The sequence below is a fragment of the Taudactylus pleione genome, unplaced genomic scaffold (assembly GCF_031769625.1).
Source record: "Taudactylus pleione unplaced genomic scaffold, aTauple2 ptg000134l, whole genome shotgun sequence".
Lineage (NCBI taxonomy): Eukaryota > Metazoa > Chordata > Amphibia > Anura > Myobatrachidae > Taudactylus > Taudactylus pleione.
In genome coordinates this window covers 7,857,586-7,874,202 of record NW_028284536.1, presented here as the reverse complement: position 1 = coordinate 7,874,202, position 16,617 = coordinate 7,857,586, and the positions used below count along the sequence as shown (strand labels likewise).

Sequence of the window (16,617 nt, the reverse complement as noted above, 5' to 3'; positions counted from 1 at the left end):
GAAGCTGAGTAACAGTGCCCAGTGCCAGGCATCTGCTGGAAAGGGGCATGTGATCCTGGGGTGAACAAGCAGAGATACATGAGAGTCATCGCCAACTTCTGCAATATGGAGTCTTGGGGGATATTTACTAAAGTGCAGGTTTATAGAAGCGGAGATGTTGCCCATAGCAACCAGATTCTAGCTATTATCTTCTAGAAGGTGATAGATAAATGATAAGTAGAATCTTTCCTGGCACTATAATCTGGCAGCCAATCACATGTCACTGCAGGAAAAGGCGGGCAGCCAATCACATGTCACTTCAGGACAAGGCGGGCAGCCAATCACATGTCACTGCAGGAAAAGGCGGGCAGCCAATCACGTCACTGCAGGAAAAGGCGGGCAGCCAATCACATGTCACTGCAGGAAAAGGCGGGCATACAATCACATGTCACTGCAGGAAAAGGCGGGCAGCCAATCACATGTCACTGCAGTAAAAGGCGGGCAGCCAATCACGTCACTGCAGGAAAAGGTGGGCATCCAATCACATGTCACTGCAGGAAAAGGCGAGCAGCCAATCACGTCACTGCAGGAAAAGGCGGCCAGCCGATCACAAGTCACTGCAGGAAAAGGCGGCCAGCCAATCACATGTCACTGCAGGAAAAGGCGGCCAGCCAATCACATGTCACTACAGGAAAAGGCGGGCAGCCAATCACATCTCACTGCAGGAAAAGGCGGCCAGCCAATCACAAATCTCTGCAGGAAAAGGCGGGCAGCCAATCACATGTCACTGCAGGAAAAGGCGGGCAGCCAATCACATGTCACTGCAGGAAAAGGCGGGCAGCCAATCACATGTCGCTGCAGGAAAAGGCGGGCAGCCAATCACATGTCGCTGCAGGAAAAGGCGGGCAGCCAATCACATGTCATGGCAGCCACACTGCCAATAATATAGTAGGAATTAGGATACAGCACTATTAAGGGTTAACCAGTATTAAAAATAAAATGGATATTAACAATAAAAATATATAGATATTCAGTAAATATAATGGTGCAGCTGATAGGAGCAATAATTCAACATTTGTTAAAACAAAGCAATAAAATGTTCCCAAAAAAGGTCAAAATTAAAAATTAGCAAATTAGCAAACATTGAAATATGCCCAGCAATAAACTAGTGCAAAGCAGTGACCTCAGGTCCACATCAATGAAGTACTAAAGTGGCAGCAATATAAGGTATCAGGCCAGATAGGCCGTCTCTGAGGGAGCTGGGGGGAGGCTGCCCCAGGGGAGCATGTTAAGCAGCTACTTACTTTTCAGAAACGTTTATTTGCACCTTACGCCAATGACACAGAGACTCCTCTGGACCCCAACATTGAGACTGCATTTCGCCCAGACACACCAGCTCCAGCCACGGATCCACCGCCAAAACCACCACAAGTCATCTCACTGACTGTTTGAACCTCAAAATCCAAGGACTGGTAAATATCTCTATGGGGATAAGTCTTAATAAATGTTGAATTATTGCTCCTATCAGCGGCACCATTATATTTACTGACTATCTATATATTTGTATTGGTGATCTCCATTTTATATTTAATACTAGTTAACCCTTAATAGCGCTGTATCCTTATTCCTACTGTACTATTTCTCTTATAGGAGGTTGGCACCCTCCAACGCAGCTGCTTTGGGCTCAGTGTGGATCACTTAGTTGTTTTTGCTATACAAGCAATAATACGCTTCCATGTCCTGCGCCCGGGCGAAGACAGCCGTCTATGTGGGTGATAGGAGCCCAGTATGGAAGGATGGGGGTGTCGCAGCTGGTAGGGCTGAGAAAAGGGTTATGGGCTATATACGGAGAATAGTGACCTTATACAGCTGGCACCATGATGCCACAAATGATGCGGCCCAGTGGGACATCATTAACGGCATTGGGGGGAGGGCATACTGTTTGGATGAATTGGGAGGTGGTTGATAATTTGTTTATTTTGATCTAGCATTGCACAGTGTTGTGAGATAGAGTTTGGTAACCCGCGCCAGCCAATCACAAATGTGCGCTGGTTCTCTAATCTGCTACGTGAGGCGATAACAGTCCCCCACCCTGTGCGCAGTCCACTCACCTGGGAAAACCTATCATTCCACAGGAGGCCACTGGTGTTGATGAGAATCACGGGACCTGGGGCGGCCCCGGGGTTAAACGACCCCACCGTCACCAGCTGGAAGTTACCGCTCAGGATCTGAATGGTCACAATGTCATACGAAGCGGAAACATCCCCGTTGGCATTGAAAGTGAGGGTGTCCCCAGACCGGGCCCGGAAAGGGGTTTTCTTAAGAGAGTGCAGGACCTGTAGGGACCATGAGAGAGAGTGTTATAAAGTGGGCAGCACAGACGGTGTAGTGGTTAGCATTACTGCCGCACAGCACTGAGGTTGTCGGTTCATTTTCCCACTATGGCCCTAACTGTGTGTATTTTTTATGTTCTCCCTGTGCTTGCGTGGGTTTCCTCCCATACTCCAAAAATATACTGGGAGGTTAATTGGCTCCCAGCAAAAAAATAATAATAATAATTAACCCTAGTGTGTATGTGTGTGAGTATGTGATGGGGAATATAGAGTGTAAGCTCCACTGGGACAGGGACTGATGTGAATGGTTAAATACTCTCTGTAAAGCGCTGTGGTATATGTGTGCGCTATATAAATAACTGATAATAAATAATAAAGTGGTGAGACTCCCACACTGCATTTACACAGCATTTTGTAAGAAAGATATGAAGAGAGAGGATGGAAAGATCACAGTGGAGGACCATAGAGACGTATCTATTAATCTGAGAAGGTCCTATTTTCTGTAGCACACGCATATGTATCAAAGCTTGATGTGAGCTATATATCACCAACCAATCAGCTTCTATCTTACATTTTGCAGGCTGTGTTTAAGAAATGATAGTTTGGAGCCGATTGGTTGATATATATTTCACAATTTTATCTCACATCAAGCTTTTATACATATGTCCCTCAGTTAGAATAAGGTGCCCTCAACATCTTAGACCTCTACAGGGGATGGAGACTTACTGAAATGTAGGTCTGTGATTTGTCGTGATATGTCGGTAGGACCTGCTAAAGCGGGAAAGGATTCACTTAATTTTCACTAATACCAAACTACTGTGGGCGCGCTCAACCCCTGATCGTGCATTTTACCATGCCCCTTTGCCTGACAGCAATATGTTGCCGGTAACAAAAGAGAAAGTCCTCGCAGAAGTGCTGGGTTATCGCCTGGGCTGCGGATGGAGTCCAGGGTCATTAAACTGCGGTGGTAACAAAATCTGTATTGTGGCGATAAGCACGGAGAATTGATAAATAGGTCCCCTCAGTCTCCAGAGGTGGCTCCTGGTGGTTGTGGGTGATCACTGAGGAATCAGGTGGGCACCTCCTGCTGTTACATGGAGTGAGGAAGCGATCTGATGCTGCACCAGGAAGGAGACGTTTCCGCAGTGATTATAAGTATTTGTGTGATCTGAGCAGTCCCCATCCCCAGCTCGTCCCCAATGGAAATGTCTCAGTGTTACGGAGGGGTGTGACTCGTATTCCTTAAACTTGTGTACACGTGTTTTATGAATGATCAGTGTGTGGGAGAAACATGGCACTGCTCTCTGCTCTGCTAGTGATAGCTTAGTGTTTATTTCTCTCTGGGGTTGGTTACATGGTTAAAGGGCGTATTTTGGGCAATCTGTGGACCTCATTTTATGGCAGGTGAAGGTTTATTAGCCAGATAGAAACAGGAACAGTTCAACACAGGGTTAATAGCAGGTACAGGGTAACAGGATTATCCAGTTGCAGCCAGTAGTGGTTGGGTATGCTTGGCGTTGTGATGCGCTGGGTAATACACACTCTGTATAGACTTATGCAGTGTAGCAGCGGGATATATTAGTATAATAGGCGGTGGTGGCCAGGTGTATCTGGGGGCTCCTGTTATGCAGGACACTCTCAGGGGCACATCCTGGATGGAGAAAAAGGACGCAATGGGAAGCAACGCCTGCACAGGAGGCACAGGTAAGGGTACACCTCTGCCACAGCTGCTCCAGGTCCAGAGCGTACCTCAAACCCCCCCACACCCCCTCACTCAAGGCTACCTCTGGTTACATGACTTCAATATGAGCATCTTAAATTCAGGACGTCTCAACTGCCACCAAAACATAAGAGGGTGTTATGCAAATATACGTAATAAAATGCAAAACATATCAGCGACATTGTCCTCACTGGTCACATGAGATACGCTGACCGAGGTTTTATCTAATGACACTGTGCCTGATAGAGATGTGCTTGGACCAGTACTGGAAGATAATTCTATGGCACCTTGTGTCACATGCAATGTTGGTGGTCTCATCTAAGCTAAAAAGTACCTAGCTTACACCTAGGGGGTGATTCAGAGCTGGATGCACGGAAGACACTGGCCCTGATTCAGAGCCGGACGCTCTGACAGAGCGCTTGCTCTGAATCAGGGCCGTCCCTCTTACTTTTTGGAGCGGCCTCCTGGCCGCTCGCATAGCTGTGGGTGACCACCGACAGCTATAGCGAGTGGCCAAGGGGCTTGTGACGAGACCCTTGTAGTAGGGTCTCATCTGCTGCAAGCCCTGGAGTGCTTACGCCTCCGTCTGGGCAGCCACGCCCCCGGCACACCCACCAAAGGGGGCATGCTGTCAATCACCATCGACAGCACGCCCTCTTTGGTGCGAGACCCATAACGACGGCTTGGCTGTCGTTATTCGGGTCTCGCGCATGCGTACGACGGAGCCGCCTCCGTCGTGCGCATGCGCACTTGGGCAACATTGACCCGCTTGCGAGCACTCAGCGCTCACGAGCGGGTCTGAATCAGGCCCACTGTGTGCAAGTACCCGATGTTTTCCCTCTGTGCACGTATCCGAGGTACAGTGCACCTGCATCCATGCAATTTTCATGGGCATTTCTGGATGGTAACTGCTGGGGGGGCTAACTGGTGCGGGGTATTGTAGGCATGCCGGTGTCAGTGTCTGCATCTAAAGATGGTGGCTATGGTCCCCCAGACATTCTGCTTCTGCCATAGACAGGTGCATTGTTTGAAGGTGCAGGCGACGGTCGGCCGGTAGTGCATCTTTGTATGCACATTGACGGATTCATCGATAGGCACCTCAATAGGACGTCCATCATTCACGGCATTAACATAACTATGCCATAGTGGCTGTGACAAATGCAACTGTGCCCACCTCTGAATGACAGCCATCGTCTCGTTCAACCATGATGCTTCTGTGGCTCTTTCTGTAAGTGCCATGTTTTGCCTCAGTAGTGCCTCGGTAGTAGATAAGGCTGTTTTTGGCTCTCCCAACAGACGGCTGCATCTGCCATAGTACATAGATATTTGGTGTAGCATCGCCTGCCGTCTTCACCTGCTTTCCAGTCAGCATCACAGAATGTGTGTACAATAGCTCTAAAGTCTCTGTCTTCTTGTACTTTAGTTTGAAGGAACTTGTTCCTCTCAGGTATCGAAGGATGCACCTGATTGCTGTCTAGTGCTCTTTTCCTGGATTGTTTGCAGATTGCCTTACACGGCTGACAGTCTGGGTCATGTCTGGCCATGTGCCTACATTAAAGTCCCAATAGCACTTTGGTGAGGAATTTTTGCATCTGTCGGACACATAACTTTTGAAGTTTTCATGCTCGTGTTGAATGCTTTAGCATCTGTCATCCCAAACTCGTTAAGCATTGCTTTAATATAGCCTTTATGATAAAGCGCCTGCACTTAGGTTCCATCTAAACCTCAAACCTAACAATTGGTGGACAGGCCCAAGGTCTTTCAGGCATTAAATCAGCAAAATACACAGGTCTATAAACTCGTGAATTTCCTGGGTCTCAGTCCGACCCTGGTACAGAACAGGGTCGTGGACCAGGGACTTCCACCCGGGTCGTTTGCAGTGACACATAGCAAAAACCTTGGTCTATTCACGTTCCTGGATTTTTTCTGCAAGTGTGAAAGGGGCATTAGTAACAGGTTGGCATTGGCTATTTGGTCCTCTTGTCCTGTGAGTCGAGGAACATGTACATAGACTATGATGATAAATAAATTTTTCTCTCTCCATTTGTAGTAGTTTAAAGCTGTAAGCTCTATATCTATGGCTGATTTCCACTCTTGTCAGTCTCTGCTTTACTTTGCTTTTTGGAAGGTTTGAGGTTCTCAGTAGACAAAGTTTGCAAATTCTTAACTGTATCTTTTAGGAAGTTTTCCTTTGTTGCTCCACATAGAACTCCTGCTCTGTGGTTGATCACTTGAGTCTACGGTTTCAGTCTCTGACACACTTCCAGCTGCAGGCATATCTAGCCTCACAAGTTTTTGTAGTGTTACGATGTCCTGTCTGTCTTTGATTGAAGTGGTCTCATGAAACACTTCATCTCTCAACCTTAGAAGCATTTTGTTGTCAATTCTCCACAATCTTTAGCCTTTGTTGTGTTGACAGTATCCTAGCATGATACACGAGATAAACTTGGGATCCAGCTTGTGTCTTCTTTCTTTAGGAATATGGACATATGCCATGCACCCAAATTACTGATACTTGGCATTTTTCTGGACTCCAGTGGTGTTTTGTCTTTGACTGTCACTGAAAATGCTTAATTACTGAGGAAAACTGCACTTTGTACTGCTTTGGCCCAGATCTTTTTGTACAGACCTGCATCACTTAGCATAGTCTGTGCTCTTTCATCTATTGTTCTGTTTGCCCTCTCTCACACCATTTTGTTCTGGTAGACAATAGTTGGTTGCTGCTATTTGCTTTTGGCTTGTGATAGATGGATCGATCTCTATTTTCGTATTCTCTGCTATTATCAGTTCTCAGTACTTTTATATTCAGGAAACAAAATGGAGGAATACACAGGCGCTGGACTGATCTGCTGATCTGAAAAAGCTGTACCTTTTACACAGCGAAATGCGTTAGGTGGTAGCCTCCTTCCTAGAGGTCTTTGAACGAAATTCACTGAGCCTGAACCTGTTTCCTGACATCAGCGGATTTACCTTTGGTCAGTTTATACCAAGCGCATGGACTTTGTCAAACACCATGGACATCTGAGGATTCCGAGTGCCACATACAGGACTGTATGCTATTAGGAATATCCCTCTACCTGGTGATAGGAGTTGGACTCTACACGTCATTATAGGGGACTGGACTTAATGAACACCAAGGATATTTGAGGGCTCCGAGTGCCACATACAGGACTGTATGTCAATAGGAAAATCCCTCTACCTGGTGACCTTAATTGGTAAATATACATTGGACTTTTATGTTGCACCTAAAAAGACTGAGAGTGTGACTTACATCTATTTAAATCGGGAAACACTTATAGGGACAGGCTCTATATACCCAAGCAAGAGAGGCTATATGTTTATATGATTTAACTTGGTTTTATTGTTATTTTTTATTGACATATTTATGTCTATGATTCATAGATATTTTATAATATTGTAATAAATTCTTGTTTATTTTCACCAACATTGTATAGGTCTGATCATCTAGCGCAACTTTTATATTCAGGCCTGTCTGATTTTCTACAAGACTCTTGTACACTATGATATTGCTTTCTTTCTTGTACATTACGAGCGTCATGAAGTATTGGTTTCCACTCACAGATTCCACCTCCATTGGTCCACATACGTCTGTATGCGCTAATTCCATTGCTCTGGATGCTGACTTGGGAAAGGTGCAATGTGTTTGCTTACCCCTCATGTAGCTTTCACGCTCTGATCTTTCTCACTGACATCCCTGTCACCATGCCAAGTAGAAGCTTCTGTACATTACCATACCCTAGGTGACCCAGTCTCCTGTACCATAGAGTAGCTCCAAAGACTGGTTGCAGTCAGAAGCTGCCATTGCTCAACACTCTTCATTGTCCAGGATACACAGTTATTAGCACCAGGTTGCTGCTGAAATTACAGTCCCTCTATTGTTGTACACAACACACTGACCCTCTGCGAATGGGACTCTGTTTCCTTTCTTCTCCAGTACATTGATAGCAACCAGATTGGTTCCTACATCAGGCAAATTTACATCAGGCAAATTTAGTACATTTATTATGTCTGTGACAACTGTTTCGCCTTTAATTTTTAAGTGTACTGTAACTGTCCCAACCTTCCTAGTATATAGATATTTATCTCTTATTCCCCTGACGTTCACAAATTCACATGGCTTCAGTAACTTTAACCAACTCTTGTTGCAGCTAAAGTGCCTCATGGCTCCTGAGTCCATGTATGAGCAATCTTTGCAGTGACTGCTGCATTCACTGTTGACTCATTCCTTCTATCACACTTATGAGGTACCACTTGCTCTGCACTGTGAGGCCTTATGTCCCAACTTGTGACACTTGAAACATTTGTACTTTGGCTTTTAAGGCTTTGTGCTCTTTGACAGCAGAAGAGAATTCTCAGCATTGGCCTTCACAGGTATGCACTCTAGAAACTGCAGCTCATAGCAAAAGACTCCAAAGCCACTGCAAAGAAATCATACTCTGACATAAGATTTGCAGCATCGCCATTACAACCTCCTTGTCATCTACTTGGATGCCAACTGTATTCATTTGCTGAGAGATGTACATAATTTTATCTATATATATAACTCTCCCCCTTTAGTGTCTAACCCTAACCCTCCCCCCTTAGTTCCTAACCCTAACCTCTCCCCGATGGTGCCTGAACCTAACCCCCCCTGTCTAGTGCCTAACCCTAAGCTCCCCCCTCCTCCAACCTAACCTTAAGTCCCCCTGGGGTTCCTAAACCTAACCCTCCCTCCCGCGGCTGATACTTACCCCCAGTCTCCTTACAAACGGGATGCCGTCTGCCGGGATCCTGGCATTGGCATCCCCAGTCATGTCGGGATTCCGTCACCGGTGTTCTCTTGGCAGTCAGGATTCCAGTTCTGGTAGATGGCATCCCAGTTGTCGGGATCTTAACCGCATCCTGCACTGTGTATATGGGGGTTCCAGTTATGTGGGACACTCTCAGATTCATTTCCATAAGGTTTCCGGACTGAGGAGAAAGACACTGTGGGAAGACAGGCATGCACAGAAGGCGCAAGTTGGTGGTTGCACATCCAGCAATGGCCACTCCAGGCCCTAGTGCCTGGTGGCTGGCCAGTAAACAGAGGCAGCTCAGAGCACACCGCTAACTGGTGTAAGTTACAGGATACAACCTAAGATTGTTCACTTTGGAAACAAGGAGCGTTAGTGGTCTCCTAATTAGCGTATATCACTTTATTTGCGGTCAGATACAAAGGTTTTCCTAATTAACTTATTGTAGGATGCACCACACAGAGGACAAGGGGTTATTAGTTGTGAGTTTGAGAAAGACGGTATTACCATGACCATACTGTAGGAAGGGTTGTTTACTGTAAGAGTGGATAAGCTGTGTGATTACACATGAGGTGAGGTGGTGATGGCCAATGGACCGAGCACCATTCCTACAAGAATCAGTTGTACTGTAGCTATAATTACATTATGGGAACGATAGATACAGGGAATCATCTTATTACCATTATTGGATTCTACAGCGTGCGGCTACATTGGAAACTGGCAGCTTTCTCTTGTAATTCTCTTTGTAATTGAAATTATCTAAGAAGACTGTTACCTGCCAGGGATGGATTCTTCTGACATTGCCGCACGCCCAGTGCCCTCTGCCTGACTGGCACCCAAGCAGGCTATGCAGGGCATGTGCATAGGCGTATACAGCCAGGTAGGCATGGTACGTGTAACTGAGGTCATATGTCTCAAATAATGAAGGAATCAGGGTGTTCAGGTCTTCTTCTCCCGTGCACAATGTCAGCACAGTCCCTGTCTCTGTGTCAGGCTCCACTTTTCCATCAGACCATCTACAATTAAATGCCATTTCCCAGAAGGGTCCAATAAAGGGGTACGTAGTGTTAAAGGAAGGGCCTAACTTTTGTAGAAAAATCTCAAAGCCGGGCATAGGTCCTGTGTTAGGCACCAGACCGATGGTACCATTGAGGACGGCCCAAGCCTTTCTGGAGAAGAGTCCTGGTGTGATTGTGAAGGAAGCTGAAGAGATGAATATTCTCCCAGTCACGCCCTCATCAAACATGGCATTGAGCAGGGCCTTCACGTGGACCTCCGTGCTGTGGAGAATAATCACATTGGCAGAGCTCCCTTTTATAACGTCCACCACCCTCAGGACCCGTCTCTGCGTGTAGCTCACGTGGATCTTCTCCGCAAAAGCCAAGCAGCTTCCACTTTTCTCTACCTCTGCCCTGATGACTCGCCCACCCTGCTCCCCTACGTCATTGTCCACCACCAGCATGCCCACCCATGTCCATCCGAACTGGCCAATGAGCCGAGCAAGAGCGATGTTCTGAAACATGTTACTGGACACGGTGCGCAGGAATGACGGGAAGTCCACTTTGTTGCTCAAGGAGGACAAGGATGCCCCATGACTGATCTGGAAGAAAAGATGACAGTGGCTGCTAGATGTCTAGTGACAGGCGCCCCTCACCCTAAATGAACAGGTACTGACTGCAACAATAAAAAAGCACAAATAACCTCTTTGCTGTGTGTTGCAAAAATGCTCATTGCTATGTTTGTGGTACGTGTAAGACAGACTAAAGGGCACATGTGCGAAACGTTCATTTATCTGCCGCTTATCATTGTTTAGCAGGAAGAATTAGCAGCAGATTGCACCACAGAAGGAAAGCCCTGATGTAATATGTCCTCACCAGGTCGCGGCTCCAGTGACCATGCACAAGGCTACAGGAATACCCTTGGGAGGTCGCTGAAGCAAACGGCGCATGCTCCAACACAATGGCGAGTGCGTCTACAGGTGGCATCAACACTGTAAGTAATCATGATGCCTTCCTCAGCTGGCTATGGCCGCAGCGTTATTAGGGGAAAATATGCTGAAATGCGAAGCTAACGCCCTCAGATGGTGCGAGCCGCTGTAGCCTATGGGTAACGGATCGCAATGGTTACCAGGAGAGGGATCCATAGGACCCGTGTCACATATGTGTGTACAATGTAATGTGATCAGCGCTCGTACACACTGCAGGGAGGGCTCCTAATGGGGCCCCTGTGTCTGTGTGTGTAGTATAACACATGCCGGCACTTTATAGTCAGTATGTATGTACAATGCAATGTGATCAGCGCTCGTACACACTGCAGGGAGGGCTCCTAATGGGGCCCCTGTGTCTGTGTGTGTAGTATAACACATGCCGGCACTTTATAGTCAGTATGTATGTACAATGCAATGTGATCAGCGCTCGTACACACTGCAGGGAGGGCTCCTAATGGGGCCCCTGTGTCTGTGTGTGTAGTATAACACATGCCGGCACTTTATAGTCAGTATGTATGTACAATGCAATGTGATCAGCGCTCGTACACACTGCAGGGAGGGCTCCTAATGGGGCCCCTGTGTCTGTGTGTGTAGTATAACACATGCCGGCACTTTATAGTCAGTATGTATGTACAATGCAATGTGATCAGCGCTCGTACACACTGCGGGGAGGACTCCTAATGGGGCCCCTGTGTCTGTGTGTGTAGTATAACACATGCCGGCACTTTATAGTCAGTATGTATGTATGTACAATGTAATGTGATCAGCGCTCGTACACACTGCAGGGAGGGCTCCTAATGAGGCCCCTGTGTCTGTGTGTGTAGTATAACACATGCCGGCACTTTATAGTCACTATGTATGTACAATGCAATGTGATCAGCGCTCGTACACACTGCAGGGAGGACTCCTAATGTGGCCCCTGTCTGTGTGTGTAGTATAACACATGCCGGCACTTTATAGTCAGTATGTATGTATGTACAATGTAATGTGATCAGCGCTCGTACACACTGCAGGGAGGGCTCCTAATGGGGCCCCTGTGTCTGTGTGTGTAGTATAACACATGCCAGCACTTTATAGTCAGTATGTCTGTACAATGTAATGTGATCAGCGCTCGTACACACTGCGGGGAGGGCTCCTAATGTGGCCCCTGTGTCTGTGTGTGTAGTATAACACATGCCGGCACTTTATAGTCAGTATGTGTGTACAATGCAATGTGATCAGCGCTCGTCCACACTGCAGGGAGGGCTCCTAATGGAGCCCCTGTGTCTGTGTGTGTAGTATAACACATGCCGGCACTTTATAGTCAGTTAGTATGTACAATGCAATGTGATCAGCGCTCGTACACACTTGTGTCATGCAGATAAATAGTAAATGAAGACACACGTGATGGAGAGGCCATGTTCGCGGGTACCTGCGGATGGCGGTGAACCCCCAGGATCCTGGCGATGGGAACAGACAGAGCAGAAACCATATCCCCCACAATCCCAATCATGGCGGAGGTCGGATGACAGTCATATTGGGGAGTGGGGTGTCCAGCACCTGACAGCAGGGACAGAGCTCCCCCAATAGCACGGAGTTCGGACATACAGGAGTGGAGCAGACTGAAGCCCAGGGTGACATTAGGCAGCAGCTCCGGGGACTTGTTAATCTCCTCAATTGCAAACACGAAGCCTAGAACATCCCGGTAATAGCGGATATGGAACCTGCAAAGGATGGATAGAGTATGAATTGTTATGTGTATAAATATAAATATATATATGTACTGTGTGTGTCCTTTCCCCCATCACTCCATTGTCTTCAGGTCATGGGATATTCAGTCTCCCTGATGGATAGAACCTTATGTTACGCTGTGCATATAATTCAGGCTGGGGATCGGTTCCAATAGTATGACAGCATTGACAGGGCCGGCTCTAGTGGTGTTCGGCCAGTGCGGTCGAACAGGGCCGCCACCCATAGAGGGCGCACCCCTCCCCAACATCCCGATTTCAGCAGGACAGTACTGTCCCACTGTTCCACCCGTGGGCTGAAGTGGCCCACGGGTGGTGAAATTGGGAGGTTGGGGACCCCCACTGCCGTAGCTGTGCGGTGGTGCCGGACCCCGAAGTAATGGATGCTGCGTGCATGCGCGCGGAATCCATTCAGTGACGGGAGAGGGTTGGGGGAAGCCCAGCTAGTGAGGCTCCCCCCAGCCTGAGGCGTGCCTCCAAATAATGGCACATAGGGGGCTTGACCTATGGTATTTAGACCATACCCCCATTTTGTGATGTGAGGTCGCACTTTGAAGAGCTGGCACAGGATGCTCCGAACCCTGGAGCCGGCCCTGAGCATTAATTATGTGGGGTTTTTTTAAGATTACATTATGATTACAGTTAATATATTAAGATGAATCTGTTACGTGTTCCCAGCAATACATTCGTTATTTGATGATAACACTACATATACTATAGATACTAATTTGAGAGCTTATCACTTTAAAAAAAAAAAAAGAAAATAAATCATTCAGCCGGGTTGCACCGAGCAGCAGATTATCTGTGTAGTTTTGTGTTCTTTTGTGGACTTTATTTTATGTTTTCACCACGCCCAGCTTGTAGGGACACACATCTACAGGGGCCATAGCGTCATGTCACACGATTGGTCCACAGGAAACACGTGGAGCAGCGAGCCGGTCACATACCCTCACCGCTGTATAATGACGTCCTGGAAGGCTCTTCCTTGGTATGTATTAAACAAGAGGCATCTTATCATTATTATAATGGCGATTATTTAATATGAATTTTTTCAAGAATAATTATTAATTGCTGATGTTCATTATTTTGGTTACAGTCTAAGGACCTGACTCTAAGTGGCTCATATGTTCACAGGTGGCTGAATTCTGACTGCGAATGGATTTCAGACAGAATGCTAATGAGACCGTACAACACATCCTGATACCGTACACACCGCTACGCCGCGCTTTATCCGTACACGAGACCAGTCGCCATCACTGTCATCGGCACTTACACCTACCCATATGGAGAGTGCCAATGCTGATGAGATGCGACTGGAATAAGCGTTTTCTTTACATACACATGGTGCAGGGAATGCTGCCAGTCTGGCTACATACACTCAAGATGGTTTTCTGACATGTGTATGGCCAGTTTACACCCAGTACCACCCAAATCAGGATTAATCGCAGGTATGCAGAGATGCATAGGTTTGCTGCAGTACAAGCACGGAATGCATAAAATCACTAGGTGCGGTCGCATTCAATCTTGTGTCCAACTCGGAACTAAGGGTCTCATTCAGACCCGCTCACGAGCGCAGGACGCTCGCAAGCGGGCCGATGTTACCCCAATGCGCATGCGCACGACGGAGGGAGCTCCATCGCGCGCATGCGCGAGACCCGGACAGCGACAGCCAAGCTGTCGCTCCGGGTCTCGCATCAAAGGGGGCGTGCTGTTGATGGTGAGTGACAGCATGCCCCCTTTGGTGGGCGTGCCGGGAGCGTGGCTGCCAGATGGAGGCGTTCCCATGGGAACGCCTACCGTCTGGGTCCGGCCCCACTGACATCACTAGTGATGTCAGTGGGAGTGATTTTGGTTCTGAGAGCCAAAATCACTCCAGGGCTTGCAGCAACGAGACCCTACCGCAGGGTCTCGTCGCAAGCCCGATGGTCGCGATGGTCTTGACCATCGCGACCATCAGTATGGATGCTCGCATAAGCTGTGGGTGGTAACCCACAGCTATGCGAGCATCCAAAAGGCCGCTCCACATTTAAATAGGACGGCCCTGATTCAGAGCGAGCGCTCTGGTCAGAGCGTCCGGCTCTGAATCAGGGCCTTAGGCTCTAGGGCTAGATACTGCTATATTGCCCTCATCATCCTGTGAAAACCTTTATCCAATCCTTTTCCAGCACAATTAAAAAGTTATGGTATTTATAATCACCAAGCACCCTGGTCTGTTATGTCTCACTTACCCCTTACACGGAGATGGCGCGGGTGAGTGGTGGAAGTCTGGCTGATGGAAATCATATCCAGAGTAGACCAGGAATAGTCCCCCAATGAGGAGGTCCCCAGGCTGGGTGAAGGGGTCCATATTCCATTCCTTCAGCCTGCACCCTGGGAACACATGTCCTACAGAGAGGGGCAAGAAGGGCAGGAAGACCAAGAGGCTGTTCATGGGGAGCGGTGCTGGATCTTCTTATATATCATCATTAGTGGAATAAGGAGGAAGACTCTGCAGTATAATAGTACATGGTCAGTAGTGAGACTGTTCTCCTTCACCAATCACTGTAAAATACAATTATAGATATAGCAGTCTCATTATTTAGTGGCTTACAGTATACGTGCTCATGGCTGGCTACAAATGTCAATGTAGATCAGTGGAAGCTTAACGGCACTAACTTTCTGATATAATTTACCACTGTAAATGGTTTTGGCTCCATAGAGTCTCTATTTTCCATCACTTTCTCCCTAGAGTCTCTATTTTCCATCACATCGCCATCTGGAGTCCCTATTTTTTCCCCTCTAGAGTCACTATTGTCCTTCTTCATATTAGGCTTTTATTTGTGTCTTTATTGTTTTTCCAAATCCTTCCCAATCATTTGAATTTTCCAAATATTTATGAATATTTATTTATTTATTAACATAAAATACAGAATTTAATTTTACTCTGGAAAAAGTGGTTGTGACTGACACAGATCCATACTCAAGTATTGCCTTGGTGTATATTTTTAGTGATATTTCCTTTCTTCTTCACCTTCCATCCTCTGCTCTCCTCTCCTGCAGTAATCCTCACTACTCACCACCTTCTTTCCTACACAATCCTTATTTTACTTTATCTACCCTCCTTCCTTTCCTTCCACCCATGCTCCTCACCTTCCTTCCTCAGCACTCCTCATGTTCTTCCTCCACACTCCTCACCTTCACTTTAGCCACACTTTTCTCTCTCCTTCCATGCTCCTCACCTTCCTTCCTCAGCACTCCTCATGTTCTTCCTCCACACTCCTCACCTTCACTTTAGCCACTCTTTTCCCTCTCCTTCCTCCATGCTCCTCTCCTTTCTTCCTCTATGCTCCTCACTTTCCTTCCTCCACACTCCTCACCTCCACTTTATTCACTCTCCTCCTTTTCCTTCCTCCACACTCCCCACCTTCCTTCCTCCTCACTCTTCAACTTCCTTCCTCTAAACTCCTCACATATACTCTTCCAGACTACTGACCTTACATCCTCCTCACTCTTCACCTTTAATCCTCCACACTCCTCAACTCCACACTCCTCACCTTCTTTCCTCCACACTCCCCACTTTCCATCCTCTGTGCTCCTCACTTTCAGTCCTCCTCACTCACCACCTTCCTTCTGCCACACTCCTCCCTTTCCTTCATGCTCCTCACCTTCCTTCCTCCACACTACTCCTTTTCCTTCCTCCATCCCCATCATCTTCCGTCCGCCACACTCCTCCATTTCCTCCATGCTCCTCACCTTCCTTCCTCCACACTCCTTCCTTTCCTTTATGCTCCTCACCTTCCTTCCTCCACACTCCTCCCTTTCCTTCCTCCATGCTCCACACCTTCCTTCCTCCGCACTCCTCCCTTTCCTTCATGCTCCTCACCTTCCTTCCTCCACACTCCTCCCTTTCCTTCCTCCATGCTCCACACCTTCCTTCCTCCACACTCCTCCCTTTCCTTCATGCTCTTCACCTTCCTTCCTCCACATTCCTCCCTTTCCTTCCTCCACACTCCTCCCTTCCTTGCTCCATGCTCCACATCTTCTTCCTTCACACTCCTCACCTTCACTTTATCCACACTCCTCACCTTCCTTCCTCCAC

General features: G+C 47.4%; 1 protein-coding gene across 1 annotated transcript; it reads right to left on the bottom strand.

Moving 5' to 3' along the window:
• Nucleotides 1-1,307: 1,307 nt before the first annotated feature.
• On the bottom strand, nucleotides 1,308-16,262 carry LOC148523424 (extracellular calcium-sensing receptor-like). Its single transcript, XM_088473299.1, has 7 exons — nucleotides 16,139-16,262; nucleotides 14,768-14,924; nucleotides 12,224-12,515; nucleotides 9,700-10,425; nucleotides 8,863-9,003; nucleotides 2,091-2,315; nucleotides 1,308-1,448 (listed from the first exon to the last, which is right to left on the bottom strand). Exons 1-7 carry the CDS (start codon nucleotides 16,260-16,262, stop codon nucleotides 1,308-1,310), a joined length of 1,806 nt encoding a protein of 601 aa, XP_088329425.1.
• Nucleotides 16,263-16,617: the final 355 nt, after the last annotated feature.